Source organism: Equus przewalskii, chromosome 7 (genome assembly GCF_037783145.1).
Source record: "Equus przewalskii isolate Varuska chromosome 7, EquPr2, whole genome shotgun sequence".
Taxonomy (NCBI): Eukaryota; Metazoa; Chordata; class Mammalia; order Perissodactyla; family Equidae; genus Equus; species Equus przewalskii.
The window spans coordinates 87,562,249-87,586,930 of record NC_091837.1 but is presented as its reverse complement, the minus strand read 5'-3'; the positions used below and the strand labels follow the sequence as shown (position 1 = coordinate 87,586,930).

The window sequence follows — 24,682 nt, the reverse complement described above, 5'->3', positions numbered from 1 at the left end:
ATGCCACTTAGCCACAAACATAACTTTTGTGAAAAAACTGAAGGTCTGTACAGAGCATATAATAGGAAGAGAAAAACAATAGACAAAAATAGCTGCCAAACCCTATAGCCTTGGAGAAAAATATTGTTTGGCCTCTTAGAATTTCCAGAGCATTCATCTCCCAGGAACTATTCACGCAGTAGGCACTGTCTGCCTCCTGCCTCCCCACTCCAACTCTCCTCTCTCGGCCCGTACTTCTCTGAAAGTTTTGCCTCCAGTATCTTGCCACAGGCTGAGAAACAAGAGGTATAATCTGTATTAGTGTCACAATTTCAGTAATCTAAGAGCAATCTTTACATTTTAAATATTAAATATGCTAAATGGTCTCTGAGAAGGGGGAGAGAGTGAATTGCTTTATACTTTTTATTTTTTAAAAAGATCTGCAAACGCAATCACTCAATTATACACATGCTTCGGCCACAAACTTAGAACACTGAAATCACCCTTCATCTCTCATGCACCAGACGTGCTTCCCCCCAGAAGAGTCTTTTTTGACACGTACACACAGGAAACTTCTGGGCTCTTCTATTATCTTGGGGAGCTGTGTGGTTTTTCAGATCACCCTATACCTGCCTTCACAGCAGTCACATAAATAAACAACACCCAGCCTCACTGGAAAATGATGGAAGCTTTGTCAGCAGAACTTCATGAAGAAAACCCTCTCTTGTTGAGAAAATAAATCATGATTAAAAAGTAGAGGCAGAGTCTGTGAAGAAACTTTCTCAGTTGGAGTCCTACATTTGTGCGGAGGTCTGAGCAGCTCCGCCACTGCGGGATCGCCCTCAGACCACTTTGCTACGCCCCCTCACCAAGCGCTCACCCTGGCCTCCATTTCTCTCTCTCACAAAGTCAATATTCTTGGTTCATAAAAACCCAAGTTGAAATGAAGTTTTAGTAGAAGAAAAAGTATGACCAATTTAAGTCTAACAAGGGAGTCTTTTAAGAAGAAATAAACTATAAGATCTGCTGAAGAAATTATTATGATAGGTAGCACAAATGCATTTTGGATAAGTTACACAAACCTCTTTCAGGAGTGCTCTAAAATCTGGATGACACCATTGACAAGATGCCTGGCTTTCCTGATATCTTGGAAATTGCGTATAATCTTACTGTATAGTAGTTGGGGAAGACCACAAGTAAATCATCACAATAGAACTTAATTTTAATGTAGGATATTGAGCCATAATTCTTGCTTTCTGAGATTAGAAAACAAACCAGACTGACACCTACCCTGTCCCCACTGGCACTGTGGCTCCAATACTAAGAGGACATCCAAGGTGGCATGGACACCTGTGCTCTGGCCCTGCTTCCCTCTTCCTGCAGACTTCTGGCCCTGTTGATGGGCAGCTCCAGCATCAGCGAGCAGTCAGCGCAGTTGAGTGCGGTGTTCTGATCACAGTGCTTGAGATAGCTGAGTGTCTGCGTGAATAAGAACCACCACAAGCAGAGCCCGGAATCCCTGTGTTTATAGTGCTCTTCTGCTGCAACTAAAAATGCGTGGCCAATGACCCTACAAAGAGAATAAAATCAGATGTCTTTTCCTTATAATTGGGAGAGATTACACATCTGAGAACTCAGTCTCTAGCCCAAAACCCGACACATAGAAAGGTTAGAGGATAAACAATTTAACAAATGAACATGCAGAAGCTGACTAACCAGTGACCTAGAGAAAAGCATCAACCTGAGCAATGTTGGCTGTTGAAGAAGTTTTGGTTATAACCACATAAGGAAAGGCTCACAGTTACCAGAGACGATGCACTAACGCTTTGTGATAAAGACGCCGTCATGTCTGGTAAAGAGGCTTCTCCCATTTAGAACAGGAAAATGCACACTATCAGTTATTTTACTAATTAATTTTCTTTATTCTCTGAGCTTTTCTCTCCCAATTAAAAAGGCATTGTCTATATTGTAATTACTAAAAAACAAACACATCACACTACTCCTCTTGGGTTAAGCAATCTGCAAAATTAAATTTCAGAATATAAATTAGATAATTGGGAACATGATATCTCATTTTATATATTTATATTTACATGCATAATTATACGTATGTATAATATATTATACATATGCATATATAACAGTATTACAAATTTTTAGGCATTTAAAAATGTTTTACTTTCATATTAAGTAAACTAAAAAGCTTCCACTATCAATATGAAGAAGGAAACATAAGCATATCCAGTTTCTGTACCTCTGATATGTATGTAGTCATTTAGATGATCCCAGCATACGATTTACGTAATTAGATTATTTGGGTCCTTCCACTGTATGCTGCTCTGCAGAAAAGAATGAGGTTCCCTGAAGAGGCGACTGCTTATAAGGTAGCTGTTATGGACTGAATTGTGTCCCCACAAAAGTCACATGTTGAAGGTCTAACCCCCAATGTGACTGCATTTGGAAATGGGGCCTTTAAGGAGGTGATTAAGGTTAAATGAGGTCATGGTGGCAGGGCAGGGGGGGCCTGATCTGATAAGACTGGTGTCCTTATAAGAAGAGGAAGAGACACCAGAGACCTCTCTCCCTGTGAGCATGCACAGGGGAAAGGGCAGGGGAGGACACAGCGAGAAGGCAGCTGTCTGTGAGCCAAGATGAGAGCTCTTACTAGAAACCAACCCTGCCAGACCTTGATTTTGGACTTCCAGCCTCCAGAACTATGAGAAAATAAACGCCTGTTGTTTAAACCACCCAGTCTGTGGTATTCTGTAATGGCAGCCTGAGCAGACTAATACAGCAGTCAATGCATGCCCTGAAGCTGAGACAGAACAAAATTGTTTTGTTGCACATTCCTGTAAAAAGAATGATGATGCTCCATGTTGCACAAGGAATGAGATCTTAGGGGCATTGTTTCCATTTACAGCAGGAACACATTAAAAATAACACAGGAGCAAGACATGGCCTCATATTCTATACTTGGCTATTTTGTTTATGTAAGGAGAGAAAGAGAATAGACGTAGGTTGAATTATCTAGATTGCTTTGACTTTAATACTTGCTGATAAAGCAGAAAATCACACAATGAAGGTGAAAATTCACAGATGTGTAAAGCTGAGGACAGAATATGAGACATTTTACACATGAAATCCATTTTAGGAAGAGACAAGAATATTGAAAGAATTCAAAAAGTCTCATTTAACCTAAATCTAAAGTTTCTCTTATTAATTACTTATTTACTTTTTCAGAGATAAACAAGGAAAGTTTTCATGGGCTTGAGAAGGAATGTTTGCCATTTCTGTTGTTTTTACTGTTGAAAGTACAAGAAATAGCAGGAAATGGAACTCAACAGCACATCACAAGTTAAGACATTGATAATTACATTGAAGCTGAGAAAAACTCATCATCCCAATGCAGGTGACTATACTCTTTCTTTCCCTAGAGAATACCCCCTGGCTCAGACATACTATGTAGACCATACACTCAGCAGCCATCCTTTCAGTTTGTCATCAGGCTTTGTTGGGTATGCATAGTATTTTTTATGCTTATAGTTTGTTTTAGTCTTATTTAGTGTTTAAACAATTGTGTGATTTCACAAAATCTAGATTTCTGTCTTGTGGTGAAAAAATCTAAAGATCTGGCAACTATTACTGGATCCCAGCAGTAAGTGCCCGTTTATTCTGACATGATTCCCCAAGTCCCCACAGACTCAGCCAGGACCCCTTCACTCCTTTTCTTACCTTTGTGGCTCTTTCAGACATTTCGTGTGTTGCCATGACTTTAATATTGGGAGGTGATTTTAAGAAAACAAGTATACTATTCTTCTCTCCCCACCAATACTTCTCATTCTATTAACTGGTCTAATTGGAGACTGCAACCTCCGGATGACAATTGGAGTAGAGAGAAAGAAGAACTGACAATTGTAAATTTGATCCTGGAAAACACAGTTCATACAGGTAAAGTAAAGCAGAAGTGGTAAAGACAGAAACATATGTGGCAATTCAAATTTTTATTTTAAATTTTTACATGCTCAGTAAATATGGTCAGTGTCAGAATAGGAAATGGGGTGAGAAGAACATAAGGCCTTATTTATCAAAATTATACTAGTTAAAAACTGAGTAGATCCCAGGGTTTGAGCTAGGAAATGCACATCTCAGCCTGCCATCTGGTTCTGGGTTTGAGAAGCAGACTCAGTGGCACCAAAGCCGATACTGAGTGAGGCCAGAGCCCCGACGGGCAAGTCTGCATAGACCAGAGATCTCTCCTAATGTGAGAATGAGTACAAGAAAAGGTGGGCAGCTTGGGGAGTCTACACTAGTAGGGTCACATACACACAAAAATACAGAACCCTGGGCCCGGCCCAGTGACATAGCGCTTAAGTTCATGCGTTCTGCTTCAGCACCCTGTGGTTTATGGGTTCAGATTCCAGGCATGGACCTACATAGTGCTCATCAAGCCATGCTGTGGCAGCATCCCACACACAAAATACAGGAAGATTGGCACAGATGTTAGCTTAGGAACAATCTTTCTCAAGTGAAAAGAAGAAGATTGGCAACATATGTTAGCTCAGGGCCAATCTTCCTCACCAGAACCGTAGAAATGGAACATTATCCCAAAGATTCTGACCACAGCCCTAAAAATAACTTAGAACAAAAAGAGAAAAAAATGTCTATAAATTGTTAGCATTTGAGACAAGGACTCAATATGAAGTACACTCACATTATTGTACAATCATCACACCATCCATCTCCAGAACTTTTTCATCTTCCCCAACTGAAACTCTGCACCCATAAAACAGTAACTCCCCATTCTCTCTGTGCCTCTCCCCAGCTACTCCCTTCTCTCTTCTGTCTCTATGAATTTGACTACTCTAAGAACCTCATATAAGTAGAATCATACAATATGATTCTTTTGTAACTGGCTAATTTATTTAGCATTTTAAAATGGTTATTTTATGTATATTTCAGCACAATAAAAAAAGAAGAAAAGACTGAAGCAATCACTTTCTTTATGAAATAGGAGTAGAAAGTCACAAGGGGGAAATAAGCAAGAGGCTATATTGAAAAAAGCCAAGAGGACAGAAGATGAGTAGAATAAGAGAAAATTACAGATAAATTTTTAAATGGAAAAGAACATTAACATTGACTTTGGAGATAGTATACAGCTAAAGTGCTGCCACAGAAAACTGAATCTGGAATGTGAATGACAAATAGGAGGGAAGTGTAAGGAGATCTTTGTGATGCAGAGAAGAGAATAAACAAATACACAGTGAGAGGATGTGACGGATACATAAAAGAGCCTTCCCAAGAACTATTCAGAAAGGGACACACTCCAGGCAAAGTCAATACAAACAAAACAGAAAGACCATAGTGATTTTAATGGCAAGGATTTTTTTTTTTAATCCACAGCATAAGGGAAAAAAAGAGATTACCTAAAGAAGAAAAGAGTTTTTCTTTATATATTTCTTTCTTAATACCATAAGACAAAATAGGGGAACAACATGTATATTTAAGGAATTTTAAAAATTATGATCTACAGACTATTCCTTTTGCAAAATACTAAAAAACAACCTTTAACCAACCAAGAAATGAATCAAAACTATGAACCAAAGAACAGGAAAATCAAAGTTAAAAATAAAAGAGGGGGGATGAGAGATCTTGTCAAGATGGCAGCACAGGCCGACTCTGAACTCATCTCCTCCCATGAACACAACCAAGTTACAACTATTCTTGGATAAATTACCCAAGAGAGTGAACTGAAAACTGGATAAAAAGAACCCTCACAACAAGGGACAGTACTGACTGAGATGGAAGAGGCAGAAATTCCTTCTGGAGAGAAAAAGAGTCACCTTCATGAGCTGCAGAGCTTCACAGCCGGCCAGGAGAAACCCAAAGGTACACAGCCTTCCCTGAAGGAGTGTGGGACCTGAGTGGAAGCACGTTACCACTATAAGCATCCTTCAGACTCAGCTCAACTGAGACAAGTTTCATAATATCTGGCTTTGCTGGCTATTAACTATAATGGTAAAATCCCTAGAAAGCTATCGGACATAACCAGAAAAACTGAGCTCAAAAAGGGCCCATGCACAAATTCACCAATCTTGGAAAGCAACCTAAAATCACCAGAAAGAAAGGTACACAGTCCTTTGGTGAAGAGACTCACCTGATAGGCTCTGGGTGCATCTGCATGAGAGGCGAGACCTCTCTGGGGACTGGGACATTGGCAGCAGCCATTGTTGTGACCTAGTAAAGGTGTGTTGACACAGACACTGGCAGGCATCAGTGGAGTTCTTCCCCTGGTCTGTTCCCTAGCCCAGTCTGTCACAACCACTGCTACACCAATTTAATCCAGCTGGTCCAGGGCAGGCAGCCCACCCTAGGGACTGGTCCCAAATAAACAATCTAACAGTGCACCTAAAAGAGATGGAAAAAGAAGCACAAGCAAAGCCCAAAATCAGCAGAAGGAATAAAATAATAAAAATCAGAGAAGAAATAAATGAAATAGAGACTAAAAATAAAATATAAAAACATCAATGAAACCAAGAGATGGTTCTTTGAAAAGATAAAACAAAACTGACAAACCTTTAGCTAGACTATCAAAGAAAAAAAGGGAGAAGGCTCAAATAAATAAAATAAAGAGGAGAAATTACAACAGACACCTCAGAAATACAAAAGACTATAAGAGAATACTATGAAAAGCTATACATCAGCAAATTGGATAATCTAGAAGAAATGGATAAATTCTTAGAATCATACAACCTTCCAAAACTGAATCAGAAGAAATAGAGAATTTGAATAGACCAACCACCAGTGAGGAGATGAAAACAGTAATCAAAAACCTCCCAAAAAATAAAAGCCCCAGACCAGATGGCTTCCTTGGTAAATTCTACCAAACATTCAAAGAAGACTTAATACCTATCCTTTTCAAACTCTTTCAAAAAATTGAAGAGGAGGGGAAGCTTCCTAACTCATTCTACAAAGCCAACATTACCCTGATATTAAAATCAGACAAGGACAACACAAAAAAAGAAAATTACAGGCCAACATTACTGATGAACATCAAGGCAAAAGTCCTCAGCAAAATACCAGCAAATCAAATACAAAAATACATTAAAAAGATCATACACCATGATCAAGTGGGATTTAGTCCAGGGTCGCGGGGATGGTTCAACATCCACAAATCAATCAATAACCACATTAACAAAAGAATGAAATTCACATGATTATCTCAATAAATGCCCAAAAAGCATTTGACAAGACACAGCATTCATTTATGATAAAAACTCTAAATAAAATGGGTATAGAGGAAAATACCTCAACATAATAAAGGCCATATATGACAAACCCACAGCTAGTATCATTCTCAATGGAGAAAAACCGAAAGCTATACCTTTAAGCACAGGAACCAGACAAGGATGTCCACTTTCACTACTCTTATTTTACATAGTATTGGAAGTCTTAGCCAGAGCAATCAAGCAAGAAAAAGAAATAAAAGGGATCCAAATTGGAAAGGATGATGTGAAACTGTACTATTTGCAGATGAAATAATTTTATATAAAGAAAACCCAAAAGAATCCACTAAAAAACTTTTATAAACAACAAATGAATACAGTCAAGTGGCAGGATACAAAATCAACATATAAAAATCAGTCGTGTTTCTATACACTAACAACAAAGTAGCAGAAAGAGAAATTAAGAATACAGTTCCATTTACAATTGCAACAAAAAGAATAAAATACCTAGGAATAAATGTAACCAAAGAGGTGAAAGATCTGTACACCAAAAACTATAAAACACTGTTGAAAGAAATTAAAGAAGACACAAAGAAATTGCAAGGTATTCCATGCTCTTGGATTGGAAGAATTAACATAGTTAAAATGTCCATACTTCCTAAAGCAATCTATAGATTCAATGCAATCCTTATCAAAGTTCCAACAACACTTTTCACAGAAATAGAACAAAGAACCCTAAGATTTATAGGGAATAACAAAAGACCCCAAACAGCCAAAGGAATCCTGAGGGAAAAAAAAAAAACCAAAGCTGGAAGTATCACATTTCTTGATTTCAAAATGTACTACAAAGCTGTAGTAACCAAAACAGCATGTTACTGGCACAAAAACAGATACACAAATCAGTGGAACAGAATCGAGAGCACAGAAATAAACCCACACATCTATGGACAGCTAATTTTCAACAAAGGAGCCAAGAACAAACAATGGAGAAAGGAACGTATCTTCAATAAATGGTGCTGGGAAAACCGGACAGCCACATGCAAAAGAATGAAAGTAGACCATTTTCGTACACCATGCACAAAAATCAACTCAAAATGGATTAAAGACCTGAATGTAAGATCTGAAACCATTAAACTTCTAGAAGAAAACATAGGCAGTGTGCTCTTCAATATAAGTCTTAGCAGCATTTTTTCAAACACCATGTCTGACCAGGCAAGGGAAACAATAGAAAAAAAGAAACAAATGGGACTTCATCAAATTAAAAAGCTTCTTCACAGCAAAGAAAACCATCAACAAAATGAAAAGACAGCCTAACAACTGAAAGAAGATGTCTGCAAACCATATATCAGATAAGGGGTTAATATTCAAAATATACAAAGAACTCATACAGCTCAACAACAAAACAACTAACAACCCAATTAAAAAATGGGCAAAAGATCTGAACAGACATTTCTCCAAAGAAGATATACAGATAGCCAACAGGCACATGAAAAGATGTTCAACATCATTGACTATAGAGGAAATGCAAATCAAAACTACAATGAGATATCACCTCACTTCCATCAGAATGGCTATCATTAAGAAGACAGGAAATAGTAAGTGTTGGAGAGGATGTGGAGAGAAGGGAACCCTCATACACAGCTGGTGGGAGTGAAAAGTGGTGCAGCAACTATGGAGAACAGTATGGAGATTCCTCAGAAAATTAGGAATAGATCTACCATATGATCCACTACTGGGTATTTATCCAAAGAACTTGAAAACACAAATGCATAAAGATACATGCACCCCTGTGTTCATTGCAGTATTAGACTTGGTATTAGTCTTAGACAGTATTAGACAGCCAAGACTTGGAAGCAACCTAGGTGCCCATCAAGGGATGAATGGATAAAGAAGATATGGTGTATGTACACAATGGAATACTACTCAGCCATAAGAAATGATGAAATCCAGCCATTTGTGACAATGTGGATGGACCTTGAGGATATTATGGTAAGTGAAATAAGTCAGAGGAAGAAAGTCAAATACTGTATGATCTCACTCATAAGTAGAAGAGAAAAATAATGACAAACAAACACACAACAACAGAGATCAGATTGGTGGGTTACCAGAGGGGAAGAGGGGAGGGAAGAGGACAAAAGGGGAGATTAGGCACACATGTGTGGTGACGGATTGTAATTAGTCTTTGGGGGGTGAACACGAAATAACCTACACAGAATTCCAAATATATTACAATGTACACCTGAAATTTATATAATGTTATAAACCAATGTTACTGCAATAAAAAAACGAACAAATAAGTAAATAAATATAAAGAGAGGGGACTATGGGGTGGGAGTTTCACAAAAATCCTGTTGAGCATCATCATGTGAAATTCTGAAAGCTGACTGAATTAACCACATTAAAAGACCTAAAAATATGGATAAGTCTTAATCAAAATTTAAAGCAGAATACTTCATTATGATTGCTGTTTCTTATTATGGGGATAATCTTGTTATTGACTACAAAACATTCCTCCAGAAATGTTTTGTAAGCTTCTTCCCCACGGAAGTTTACCTCATGATACAAACTCAAACTGGAAAGTAGGTCTCATGGTTACAGGTGGTGATCGAACACCGGGGATTCTTTCTCCATTCTGGTGGGTGTTTGAAAGTAGGCATATTAAAAATCTTTTTAAAAAAGAAAAGGACACATGTAAGGCAAAATAAAAACTCCAGAGGTTAAAATCAAAGCCCTTTTGTATCACTTTAAACCAGTTACCTTCCCAAAATTAAGAGAAGTGTAAGCTCAAGTTAAGAAATATAAGTATGGAAGTGTCCCCATGAGACTGCCAAGATGTATTACTAGCTAAATCAAGTTGACCCCAAAAGAACTCTTTTCATAAAACACCCAATAAAGAATACTTGGTGAAGCAAAGGTACCCAATTTGTCCTTCCAGGTAGGAAATCTGGAAGGTGAATTGTGTGATGTTTTTCCCTAAATTATAAATGTTATGATTACTTAATGATGAAAATAAAATACAAAACTGATCTTTTTCCTTAAAAAAAGTTTAAAAAATTATACTCAAGGAAAAAGCACTGGAAGAAAATTTAAAACAAAACTTTTTAAACAAAACCTTATTTGAATGATAGTATTCATTAATATCTATCTTCTTTCTATGTGTCTGTATTTTCTAAACCCCCATTAATAAATATAGTAACATTTATAATGAATAACTTGTTTTACTATCTGTGGTTTTTTCTTGCTCAGATCTTGGATATATTTGGAGAGCACTATACGTTGAAGGTTTGCGTCCCCTCAAAATTCACATGTTGAAACCTAATCCCCAATGTGATGGTATTAGCAGGTGGGACGTTTGAGAGGTGATTAGGTCATGAGGGTGGAGCTCTCATGAATGGGAATAGTGCCTTGATAAAAGAGACACAAGAGGGCTTCCTCACCCCTCCTGCCAAGTGAGGACACAATGAGGGAACTCCATCTATGAACCAGGAAGCCAGTCCTCACCAGACACAGAATCTGCTGGCACCTTCATCTTGGACTTATAGCCTCCAGAACTGTGAGAAATAAATTTCTGTTGTTTATAAGCTGCCCAGTCTGATATTTTTGTTATAGCAGTCACAAAAGACTGAGAGAGTGAAAAGATTTGGTAGTGAAAATGAGATTGTATTTTGTTGTTTATTTCTTCATGCACTGTGTTATCAAAAAAAAAAAATGCAGAGTCATATCCACATCATGGTAGAGTGAGCTCTTCCCTTATACTCTTCACCCTAAGATACAATGAAAAAGATACACATAAACCAATAGAGGACATTCACACAACACAACAGACCTCTGAGAGATCCACACAGCCATACATCTGAAGGTGGAGGTGCCAGACTCCACTGGGAGGCAGTGAAAGGAGGTAAGGGGATCTCCTCTCCCGCCCTCAACAGCAGTGCCCTAGGGAGTGGGACCTTGTGCAGCTCTGAGAGGAGCAAGGGAGAGGGCAGCCCTCTATGGGAACACCTTCACTCTTGGAATTGCCTCCCATCAAATGGGAAAACTCCATACTGAGGAGGCTAAGCAACCATGGGGGCATCTTTACCAAGCTGAGTACCCAAGGAAGACATAAAGCCAGTTCAGAGCAGGAATGCCCCCATGATCACACATGCAAAACAAAGCACTGCCCCTACCCACCTGGCACACCAGCTTGGCCAGTCAGCCAGAGCAAAGGACCCCTGACAGAGTACCTGTGCATACACTTGTAAAGCAGTAATGGAAAGCATGCAAACACAGACAGGCCCTGTCAGCATGGCTTTCAAAGGAAAGGCACAGCTGCCAGGGGTCACAGCAAGCTCAGAATACACAGCTCCCATATCACCCCCACTGGCAGCAGGTGGAATATGCAACTAGATACTACCACTGTGTGAAGGCACAAATCCACTCTACCAAAAAGTATGAAGAGGTATATTAACACTCCAGACAAGAAGGAAAAACAAAACCCCAGAAATCAGCCCTGAAGGCACAAAAATTTACAAGCTAAATCACAGAGAATTAAAAATAGCTTTCATAAGAAAACTCAACAAGTTAAAAGAAAACTCAGAAAGACAGTTCAATGAAATCAGGAATAAAATTGGTTAACAGAGGAAATTCTTTACAAAAGAGATTGAAACCATAAAAAAATAACCAGAAATGTTGGAGATGAAAAACACAATGAATGAGACAAAGAATAATCTGAAGTACTTAAATAACAGAGCTGATATTATGGAGGACAGAATTATCAATTTAGAGGACAGAAATATAGAAATGCTTCAGATAGAGAAAGAAAGAGAACTAAGACTAAAAAATAAAGAAAGAAATTCTCAGAGAAATATCTGACTCAGTTAGGAAATCCAACATAAGGATTATAGGTATTCCAGAGAGAAAAGACAGAGAGTCAGGAGTAGAGAGCTTGTTTAAAGAAATAACAGCAGAAAACTTCCCAAACCTTGGGAAGAAACTGGAATTATAAGTAAAAGAAGCTAACAGAACTCCTAATTACATCAGTGTCAAAAGACCTTCTCCAAAGCATATATTAGAAAAACTGGCAAGTCATTGATGAAGAAAAAATATTAAGCTCAGCAAGGCAGAAGAAAACAATCTACAAAGGAACGCCTATCAGGCTTTCAGTGATTTCTCAGCAGAAACCTTACAGGTTAGGAGACAGTGGAATGGCATATTCGAAACAGTGAAAGACAAAAACTTTCAGCCAAGAATACTCTATCCAGTGAAAATATCCCTCAGATATGATGGAGAAACAAAAATTTTCAAGATAAACAAAAGCTGAGGGAGTTCATCGCCACAAGATGCCCCATCTCCCACAAGAAATGATCAAGAAGGTCCTCATACCTGAATAAAAAAAGAAAGTGTTTACAAAGCCTTGAGCAAGGAGATAAATAGGTAGACAAAATCAGAAAATTGCAGCTCTCTATCAGAGCAGGTTAGCTAATACTTAATTACAACATTAAAAATAAAGAGAAGGAAAACATCAAAAATAACTATAATTACTTGATTTTAACCACAAATTCACAACACAAAATGGAATAACTTGTGACAACAACAACTTAGACAGGGTTGAGGAAAGGGATGGAACCTGCTTAGACTAAGGAAATAAGAGGCTATCAGAAAATGGACTATCTCATCTACAAGATCTTTTATACAAACCTCACAGTATCCACTAAAGAAAAAATCAGAACAGAGAAACAAATGATAAATAAAGAGAAAAGCATCATAAAGAATCACCAAACTGAATTGGCAGTCTGAAATACATGAGATGAGAAACAAGGGAAATGTAGAACAACCAGAAAACAAGTGATAAAATGTCAGTATTAAGCCCTCATTTATCAAAAATCACACTACATGTAAATAGATTTAATTCTCCAATCAAAAGATATGGAGTGGCTGGATGGATTGAAAAACAAGACCCAACAATATGCTACCTCCAGGAAGCACATCTCAGCTATAAAGACAAACACAGGCTCGTAGTGAAGGGATGGAAGATGATACTCCAAGCTAATGGCAAACAAAAGAAAGCAAGTGTTGCCAGAGCAGTTAGGCAAGAAAAATAAGTAAAAGTTATCCAAATTGGAAAGGAAGAAGTGAAACTCTTGCTGTTTGCAGATGACATGATTTTATATATAGAAAACCCTAAAGAATCCATCAGAAAACTACTAGAAATAATCAACAACTACAGCAAAGTTGCAGGGTACATAATCAACTTACAAAAATCAGTTGCATTTCTATACTCTAATAATGAACTAACAGAGAACTCAAGAACAATCCCATTTACAATCTCAACAACAAGAACAAAATATCTGGGAATAAATTTAACCAAGGAGGTGAAATACCTATACAATGAAAACTATAAGATATCATTGAAAGAAATCAATGATGACATAAAGAGATGGAAAGATATTCCATGTACATGGATTGGAGAATAAACATAGTTAAAATGTCCATACTACCTAAAGCAATCTATAGAGTCAATGCAATCCCAATCAGAACCCCAATGGCATTCTTCACGGAAATAGAACAAAGAATCCTAAAATTCATATGGGGCAACAAAAGACTCTGAATAGCTACAGCAATCCTGAGAAAATAGAACAAAGCTGGAGGCATCAGAATCCCTGACTTCAAAATATACTATAAAGCTATATTAATCAAAACAGTGTGATATTGGTACAAAAACAGACACACAGATCACTGGAACAGAATTGAAAGCCCAGAAATAAAACCACACATCTACTGACAGCTAATCTTCGACAAAGGAGCTGAGAACATCCAATGGAGAAAGGAAAATCTCTTCAATAAATGGTGCTGGGAAAACTGGACAGTCATATGCAACAGAATGAAAGTAGACCATTATCGTTCACCATACACAAAAATTAACTCAAAATGGATTAAAGACTTGAAGGTAAGACGTAAAATCATAAAACTCCTAGAAGAAAATATAGGCAGTACACTCTTTGATGTGGGTCTTAGAAGGTTCTATTTGAATACCACATCTACTTGGAGAAGGGAGACAAAAGAAAAAATAAACAAATGGGACTTCATCAGACTAAAGACCTTCTGCAAGGTAAAAGAAATCAGGAACAAAAAGAAAAGACAACTCATCAACTGGGAGAAAATATTTGCAAATCATATATCTGACAAGGGGTTAATATCTAAAATATATAAAGAACTCATACAACTCAACACCAAAAACCAACCTGATCTAAAAATAGGCAGAGGCTATGAACAGATATTTTTCCAAAGAAGATATATAGTTGGCCAACAGGCACATGAAAAGATGTTCATCACTAATCATTAGGTAAATGCAAATCAAAACTACAATGAGATATCACCTGCACCTGTTAGAATGGCTATAATTACCAAGACAAACACAACAAATGTTAGAGAGGTTGTTGAGAAAAGGGAACCCTTCTACACTGCTGCTGGGAATGCAAAGTGGTACAGCCACTATGGAAAACACTATGGAGATTTCCCAAAACATTAAAAATAGAAATACCATATGATCCAGCTATCCCACTACTGAGTATTTATCCACAGAACTTGAAATTAACAATACAAAGAGACTTATGCACCCCTATGTTCACTGCAGCATTATTCACAATAGCCAAGAGGTGGAAGCAACCCAAGGGTCCATCGACTGATGAATGGATAAAGAAGATGTGGTATATCTATACAATGGAATACTAATCAGCCATATAAAAGACAAAATCATCCCATTTGCAACAACATGGATGGACCCTGAGGGTATTAAGTTAAGAAAAAAGCCAGATGGAGAAAGACAAACACCGTATGATTTCATTCATATTGGAAGATAAACACAGGGACAAAGAGAACAGGTTAGTGGTGACCACAGGGGAAGCGGGTTGGGGGGTGGGCATAAGGGGTAAAGGCGCACATATATATGGTGACTGACAATTAATAATATACAACAGAAATTACACAATGTTATAAACTATTATGACCTCAATAAAATAAATTTTAAAAAAAACTACAATGAGATATCACCTGCACCTGTTAGAATGGCTATAATTACCAAGACAAACACAACAAATGTTAGAGAGGTTGTTGAGAAAAGGGAACCCTTCTACACTGCTGCTGGGAATGCAAAGTGGTACAGCCACTATGGAAAACACTATGGAGATTTCCCAAAAAATTAAAAATAGAAATACCATATGATCCAGCTACCATATGATCCTCTTTGAAAGCAATTCAATATTAAAATGAAATAAACTGGGAACAAAAATCTATAATCATCACGCAATCTTTTTTAATCCAGAAATTTCACAAAACCAACTAACAGCTTCATAATGACAACAGCATACACTGATAATGTTAAATTTTCATGGATTGAAGTTAGAAGTTCCATAATCCACAAAGGGTTTATTTTCTATGTCCCTCTTCTATGATTTTGTGTCATTGTGATTACCACTGAACCTGTAGTCACTTTGCCTTTTAAAATCTCTCACCAGAAAAGAAAGAATTCTAATCTGTTTCGAAATGAGAAGCACTCAATCTTTAGTCAAACTACCAGATTCAAAACCTGTACTTTCTACAAAGGATACTACCATTTTAGCATTTTCCTTGACAAAGTATCTGTGTTATGATTTGCCTCAATCTTCAAGCTATTTTCTTGTTCCACACTTTTTAATCTGATCACTGCTTCTCCCTGTAATTATTTCTTATGCTGTTGTAATTTTCCATTGGTCTTTTTTAATTCCACTCTGTGTGGGGGCTGATGGCACGCTGGATCTTTAAGGCATCCATTCATTTTGCAATAACCTCTGGGAACCTGCACCCTCCTGACCTTCTTTTCCAGGGTTTTTTATCCTCACTTTGTGCATCTCTGCACATTTGGCTTCAAAATGATTTATCATCCCTGTTGTCTTCGGGAATCACTTTTGTTCTAATTGCAAAGTTAAATAAATTGGATTCCTTCACTGTCACTTTGGAAAATTCTCTCTCAGTTGAACGCTTCTAATTATGGCCCAGAGAGCTCTTAAAAATTAAGGTCAGAATCACTCCATTTCAAGAGTGATACAAAGCATTGTGAGCACAAAGAAGATCTTTTTTATATATAAACAAACATTTAGCTAAGTTTACTCCTATAATGTAAAGGCTTTTCCACATGTTTTCAAATATTTTGAGTCTCAGCACTGCTGTCTCATAGTCTCAAAACTATGAGAGACTGACTGGAGAAATGGACAATGGCCAGACCATATATAAAAACTGAACTCTGACCCAAAGTCTGCAGCCACCAGTCCAGAAAACCAACCCACTACCTCCAGTAACCAGTCCAGGAAGCTAACCTACTATCTTCAAGTCAGACTTGGGGGAATTCAGACCATTATCTCCAGGAGCCAGTGCAGGAAGTCAAACAACCACCCCAGTGACAATCAGCCCTAAACAGCCAGGACTTGATCAAAAACTGACAGCTTCTCTAATTTTTGCCTTGACATCCAACTTAAGACCAGCCAGAGAAAGCCAAATACACATCGCTAACCAAGCATGTAGAACTCCTCACTTCTAGTTAGCCCCCTACAGCTTCTGCACGCCCTACCCTCTGTCAGGGCACACCAGAGCTTTCCTTTTCTCACTATAGAGCTGCCCCACTCCCCTGCCTGCCTGAGTCTCAGCCAAACCCAGGTGACGGTGGCTGAGCCCCCTGCTAGAGCAAGCACTGAATAAATAGCCTTTGCTTGTTCTCATTTGGGTGGTCTTCGTTTTTATCCAACTCACCTTTCAAAAACTCTGGTAAAGCTTAACTTTTAGATATGACGTGAAAACAAGATAAAATGACCACTTTATTTTCTATTGCATTAAAGTCATAAGTCACCTAATGACCAGGATACATTCTGAGAAATAGGTTATTAGGTGATTTCATCATTGTGCAAACATCAGAATGTACTTACACAATCATCTATGGTATAGCCTACTACACACCTAGGCTACATGGTATTATGGGACCACGGTCATATACACCAAGCACTGTTGATCAAAACATCGTTATGCAGCATTGGACTGTATTCCTAGAAACATAAGGCTTAAACTTCTAAATTTTGCCACATAATTTCCATTAAAATCACACTTACTATAGTGACTTTGTACTTAACATAAAATAATTATTGCCTTTTTAACCTAGGGCTCATGTATTTATAAACTAGTATTTACCGAGTGCTTGCTATGTGCCCAGTGCCTGGGAGAACACAGATAAAGTCATGATAGCAACATAAACACTCACAGTCCAGGGCAGGGAGGACACTCCCAAGACATTACAACCCCTTGTCCATTTCCGTGACTATCACCCTACTGCTTTCACACGTCCAGCTTAGCACAAGGCAATAGGAGTAGCTAATGGAAAAATGGTGATTTCTCCTCAGGTTCCCACCAGCTCCCACTTGGAGAAGCGGTTGAGGAAGAACAAAGTACATAACCTTCCTGACTGATTTAGGACTGACACTTTAGGACCCCATCGAAATGGTTCTGGTTTCCAGAAATAATAGTCACAAAGCTAAGTTGAAAAGAATCAGATCACCAGCTGCTTGATGGATACACAGAACTCTGCATCCTTAACAGGAAGCTTCATTTTTATTCTAGCCAAATATAGGGCTTTCCTTTGGTCTTACTAACAAAATCTCTGACAGGAGATCCTATATCAAAGTTCGGAATGGGCTTAAAAGAACAGGAGGAACACTCTTTTGTACCTGTAATTTTCCCATCAAGCTGATGGGCAATGCTGGTTATTTCCAGAATGGGCTATGTTCTCTTCAGTCTCATGGCAGCCTTTCCTCTGAAGTAACAAGACCCCCAAGGGAAATGTCAGTGTCATGAGGATTAACCAGGATATTTTCATACCTGCTTGAATGTCCTCAGATCTACAGTTTCCAATTTAGTACCAGGAAGATTTCTTCTTCCATACTCTAGTTAGTCTACCATTTGTGAGAAAGGACGATTTCTCTATTTATTTCTATATCTATATAATGAGGTGTATGCTATGGCAGCCTCCAGACAGGGGATCATAGAACAAGCAGAATAACAATGAGGTTGAAGCAGTCTTGACAAAAATAAACCATGACAATTAAGAGGAAGAGTTATGTGGCAAAATAGCATGCAGCTCAATCCCGGGGTTGTGCCAGGCACAGGAGTTCTGATGTAAGAGAATTACTAATTACCCCGTGTGCCCGGTTCACTAATTTGTTTTGGTTTCCATTTAATCTGACTGGAATGCAAAACTCCTGTTTGGTGTAGCTGCTGAAGAAAATTGTTAGGGCTTCCTATCACGTGTTCATGTAAGATCTTTTCTTTTCCCAAAGCTATACTTCCAGGGGCATATACTGCGGGCTGCCTAGCTGAAAAGGAATACTTGTAAATCTCAGTTACAAGGCCCAGCATGAGCATTCAAGAATATGCAAATTTCAAGCCCAAGCTCCTGTGTGCTTGTCAAGCAAGGGCACAAAATTCGCAACAAAGTCAGATGCTAAAATGAAAATAGTACACAAAATATTTCAATTATCCACAAACTCCTACACCTCCTTTGGGGGTATTTTGGGGGTATAGCTATAGAGATTACCTATATGATAGATTCCCTAGTCATTAACACAGGGTTGGAAGATATATTCACGAGATTTTTACTTCATATTTTTCTTTCCAGACAAATGACAATCTCTTCTATTTTTCAAGACTCCTAGGAAGAACATGCCAGGTACCCTCTGGGACTTTTCACTGAACCCCTAATAAAACCCAGTTTCCAGTGGTCTTGCTATTGGTTTATCTTTGTACTAAGAAAAAAGCTTCCAAACTATAAAAATTAGGGCCTGGACTGTGTTTCAGATGGTACATTTACACATATACATGCATCATAATTTGAAGGATTTAATTTTATATTCCTTATACCCGTAAACTGAAGCAGAATGAGATATTCTTGATCCCTGCACAACAAAATAAAGAAATCTAATCTTAAAGTCATTTACAGTCTCATATAAAATGTGATTTTCAACCCTATCATTTTAATGAGAAGTTGACTCAAACTTCTCTTCTGCTAAGCCCGCACCAAAGCATTTTATATTCTTCCAGATTCTTTACAGGCTTGTACCTGGTAATTAATCCCCCAAGTGTAATATAAAGCTAGGCTAATACAAATAACCAGGCTCCATGAAGCAGTGAGCTGAGCAGGTGATGCAGGAAAGCTGATCAGCATCTTGAACCTGAATGGCATGCAGCAGGGGTGGGAGGAGCAATGGGACAAGGTCACAAAATCAACCACGCAGCCATTCTCCTTCCAGAGAAAGCAGAATTCACTGACTAAATTAAAAATGGCCAGGAAATTTTATTGCCAGCTTATTTCCACAAGGTACACATTATTAAGTGAAAAGAAACAGGAAACCAATTCAGTTCCAGTGTCAATGTAAATAACAGTAATGGGCAATGCAGCAGCACACCATATCTGACCTCCTGGGTCTCAGACTCATAAACCTCCTTTGCTTATGATGACAAATGCTCCAGGGTACATTACATCCAGGACCAAGGGAACTGCATATGAAAGTGAACAGCTCCCAATCCATGACTCTTGTTCATTCTTTTTGGATGAGAATGTGTGATCAGAAGACTGCCTTCCCAGAATTTTGCTCGCATTTCAAATTCTTTCCAGAAAAGCGACTGTCTAAGCTGGGGAATGATTATCTTAGTTATTATCACTGATTGTTTCAGCAAAAACTGGAAAAAGCATAATCTTTTGAAAAGCATGTGTTCTTTATAAATATTTTTAGAATTATAAGAACAAATATGATAATTAACATGCGAAAATAATAGCAGTTCTATGTATATAAGAATGGTTTCTAGATCAAGCATTTAGTAACCATTACAATCTCATCACTAAATCATTTGTGTAAAGAGAATAATTTTGAAATTTGGTCTTTAGTCATCAAGCAGTTTATAATCTGGAAAGAAAACAAAACATTTATGAAACAATAAAGATAGCACGAGTACCTTAATTGTGCCAGCAGACTACAAGTCTTTTCAGAGAAAAAGGATATTGTTAAGGAAAGGAGTTTTCAGGAAAAACATCCATTAAGGAAGCTAGGATTTCAGCTAAGCCTTGAAAGATAAGTAAGATATAGAGAAGTGGCAGGGAAAAACTCCAGCTCTGAAGAATGACATGAGTAAGACTGAAACTGTAAAAATGGATGTGTACAATATTAACCAAGGAAAAATCAATAGCTTTCCCCTATATTTACAATAACCAAATGAATAACAAAAAATTCCATTCACAAGAGCCATAAAATTGAAGAAACTATAAAACACTTATGAATAACTCTCTCAAGAAATGTGCAAGACCTAGATGATGCACATTTTGAAACTTTTCTGAAGGACAAGCCGAAAAGGGAAGAGTCCTTCCTATATGAGATAACTCAATAGCAATACTGCCGATCATTTTCCCTAATGAACTTAGATATTCAATGAGTTCACTAAGTATCCTAATGTTTATAGAACTTTATAAAATTTGACAAGCTTATACTAAAAGTCATATAAAAGAGAAAAGCAACATGAATGGCAAAAAAATTTTGAAAAAGAGGAAAGAGGGAATACTTGTTTGACATAATATAAAAGTATAGGAAATTAAACAGCATGGGTAAGGGTGCCGGGAATGATAAATAGATCAGTGGAACCAAAGAAAGTCTTCTTAAACAATCCCAGTTATTTAGAGCTGGAAACATTAAAAGGTGGCATTTCAAAGCAGTAGGGAAGGATTATTCGATTTGCCCATGCAGTGTTGGAACAATTGGCTATAAATTTTCTTAAAAATTAAGTTTAGACCCCTGCATCACATTAATAACATATCAATTCTCAATGCATTAAAGGACTAAGTGTGAAAAACAAAACTCTGGTAGCATGGGGGAAAAAACAGGGGAATTGGTTATAACCTTGGGGACAGGCGGGACACAAGCAGAGAAGCAATAAAGAAAAAATGGATAAATCTGACTACATAAAAACTGTAATCTCCACTACAAAAGAGAAACCCAGTCTTGGAGAAAATATTTGGAAAACATAACATAAAGAACTATACCCAAAGGTTTAAAACTTCCAGAGACCTTCTCTTCTCCCATCTATCATCTCAGTATAAACATAGCTCATAAATCAGCAAGGATCTTTCCTTCTTCTCCTAGATATCAATCTTCAGGGATACTAGGAGACTTATATAAACATTAGACCCCAGAAAATGTGTTAGCTGAGTTAGAATGACAGAAGCGCAGAAGGCAGCACAGCTCAGAGAGCACAAACATTACACTTCCAGACACATGGACACGTGCTCAGGGCAGGAGTTAGATCCCTTTTTTGACACCACAGTCTTGAGAAATAGATTGAGCTGAGCTGCCAAAAAAAGGGCCCATTGGATGCAGTCTTGTTACAAGACCAGATGAGATGTGGTTACAAATAAGTCATATTTTCCAAAGCAGAGGAAAAGAAAAGCAACTAGAAAGGAATTCTGCTCTGGTCTATCTAATATCCCAGAGGAAACTTGTAAATAGGTGGTCGAGGAAAGCCCAATTCACTCAAAGGCACATAAAACCGAAGGAATTGGCAGAGGATCGATGCAAAGATGCAATAATGAAAAATAAAACGAGGGAAGAGGTCAGGAAAACATTAACAGATGAACAACACCCACCAGAGGAAAAAATGTTGCCCGAGAACAGAAAAATCTGTGGCCAAACATTTATGAGGAATTTAAAATATAACAACTCCTAGAATGAAACCACAGAAACCTAAACCTTATTATATCAGAAACACTACACAACACCTACACAAGCACGCACACACATACAACAAAAACAGAAGCAGAGACCTCACAGTCAAATGCTTTCTAATAATTGTAAAACCAAAAAAAATCAATATAATATAAAAGAACTAAAACCAAACTTATGCATATCAATAAATGTAAATGAGCGCAACTCAACTTTAAAAAAAAGTTTTGATTCCAAAACAAAAACAACTGTATATAAAGCCAAAATCTAAACAGAACTGAAAAGGTTGACCATAAAAGGAAATGAAAATTAAACAAAACCAAAAGGAGAAAGAAAATGAGATACGGAGAGAAATCATGATCTTATTAAAAGATGTTGTAAAATATAGAGCAAAAACCTTTGCAACATAAAATATATATATATTACAAGGACAAAAAGAGGTACTTCAAATTCCAAAAGGTGCAATTCACCATAAAGATAACTTAGGAATACCTATGGTCCAAATAGCACAGCCACAACATCTATAAAGCAAAAAGTACAGGAGATACAAGGAGAAATGGGCACTAACAAGCTAGTAGGAGATGCTAAAGTCTAACACTAGTAGACAAAAACAAGTCAAGATTTAAATTATTTAAATCACATAATTAATGTTATATCTAATTTATATAGAAAACTCAGAAAATAGTGAAAACAATTTCTCATCAAGTACTTACAGGTAATTCATAAAAGTTAGCTACAGGGGGCCAGCCCAGTGGTGTAGGGGTTAAGTTCCTGGGTTTGGCTTCAGTGGCCCCATGTTTCCAGGTTCAGATCCCGGGTGCAGACCTACACCACTCATCAAGTCATACTGTGGCAGCATCCCACATACCAAATAAAGGAAGACTGGCACAGACATTAGCTCAGAGCCAATCTTCCTCACCAAGAAGAAAGAAAGAAAGAAAAAAAGATAAGCTGCATATTTGACTCCAAAAACATTAATTCAAAAAGCACCATATTGACATTATTGACATTATATTCTAGTAGGCAGATTGATGGCCCCCATGACCTTTGTCCCCTGGTGTCATGCCCATGAAGTTCATGGCAAAGATATCACTTAGATCATTAATCAATTGACCTTAAAATAGGCAGATCACCTTGAATCATCCACGTGGACCCAATGGAATCACACGAGCCCTTCAAAAGCAGAGTTTGTCCTGCTGAGGAAGAGGAAGTCGAGAGGGGCGGCAGTGCGAGAAAATTCAAAGCAGGAGAAAGACAGGGGACCTGCTGGCTTGAAGATGGAGGGAACCACACAGAGGGCACGAGAAGGAAATTAATTCTGCCGAGAGCCACCCAGGTTGGAAGAGGGCCCTGGCCCCTCAGGTGAGAAGCTTGACTCTGGTGGATACTTTGACGCAGCCGTGTGAAGCCCTGGGCAGGAGAACCAGCTGGGCCCCCGGGACTTCTGACCTTCAGAACTGAGACAACGAATGGCTCCTGTTTTAAGCTGCTAAATTTGTGGAAATTTGTTACACATGGCAAACTAACACACCTGGATACCTCTGAAAAGAGGAATGAGATTGACTGGGGTCAACACAGATTTAGATTCATATGTATTGTATGAATTTTTAACCACAGGAATATATTTATGTATTACATATGCAAGTCCATTTTTAAATTATAAAAATAAATACTAACCTCAGCTCAACCAGTCATGTTAAATCTGACACCGTAGGTGGACAGAACATGACAGAACGAGAAAAATGAGCTCTCTCTCAGATTTTAAATAAAAATATATGAAGATTTGTTTACTTGTTTAGCTTCATTTCTTTTGTTCTCAATCTATTGCTAAACATATGGATACTCTATACATTTGAAAAATTGATCTCTAAAGGAACAAGGTTTTCTCAGAATTTATATGTGATAGTACCTGATAGTGTGGGAAATATTTCATCCAAAGAAGGAAAATATCAATAGCAATAAAGAGCCTTGTCTTTTCTCCCCAAAAGAGTCAATGAGAAGTGTAAGGAATAAGTTATTTGACCACTTTTTATAGTAAATTGCTGCCAAGGTGGAAACAATTACACTTGGCCAGCATATTTTACCCCCATTTAAGTAATCACCCACACATGCGTCTATCTCAGCAATCATAAGACCTTCTGAACACCTTCATAGTCTTTATGCATAAGTGTGTCTTGCACACTGAAATTACAGTATCAGAAGCTATTTCAACCATTCCAAACAGTAGGAATACTGATAGTCCTGATGCCTTCAAAAATTTTAGCCCACCACTCAATGGCATACCAGTGTGGTATTCTTAATGCTTCTATAACATGTTTAGAGAATTTAAATTGAGTTTAAATTTACAGATTTAGATGATATCATCACATTTATGTTTTGCTATATTACAAGTTAATGTAGCTTTTCAAAATACCCCGAAAAACAGACTCCATAAAGAGACTCTTTCCTCCCCATTGGATTCGGACTTTTCTCACATATGTTTTCTGAAAAGCAGATTCCCAAGAGATTTCTAACAATGGCTTCCCTTCCACTCACTTTCATACCAATGATTCATATTTAATTAATCCAACTCAATCCTTTCTTTTTGAGTTTTGTCCTCACATAATGATTCAAGAGTGAGCCAATTTGTTACCTATTCATTTCTAGAGTGCATATTTTTCTTACAGAGAAATGCTGATATAGATACTAGATTACAAGCAGGATAAAAGAGAAAAATAC

General features: G+C 37.7%; 1 protein-coding gene across 2 annotated transcripts in view; it reads right to left on the bottom strand.

Moving 5' to 3' along the window:
• LOC139084596 (uncharacterized) overlaps window positions 1-24,682 on the bottom strand; it is a 163,227-nt gene that overhangs the window by 5,967 nt on the left and 132,578 nt on the right. For both annotated transcript variants that reach the window (XM_070627874.1, XM_070627873.1), the window contains one exon: window positions 1,270-1,549. In XM_070627874.1, coding sequence (XP_070483975.1) covers window positions 1,527-1,549 — 23 coding nt within the window. In that variant the 3' untranslated portion in view covers window positions 1,270-1,526. The remainder of the gene's footprint in view (window positions 1-1,269; window positions 1,550-24,682) is intronic.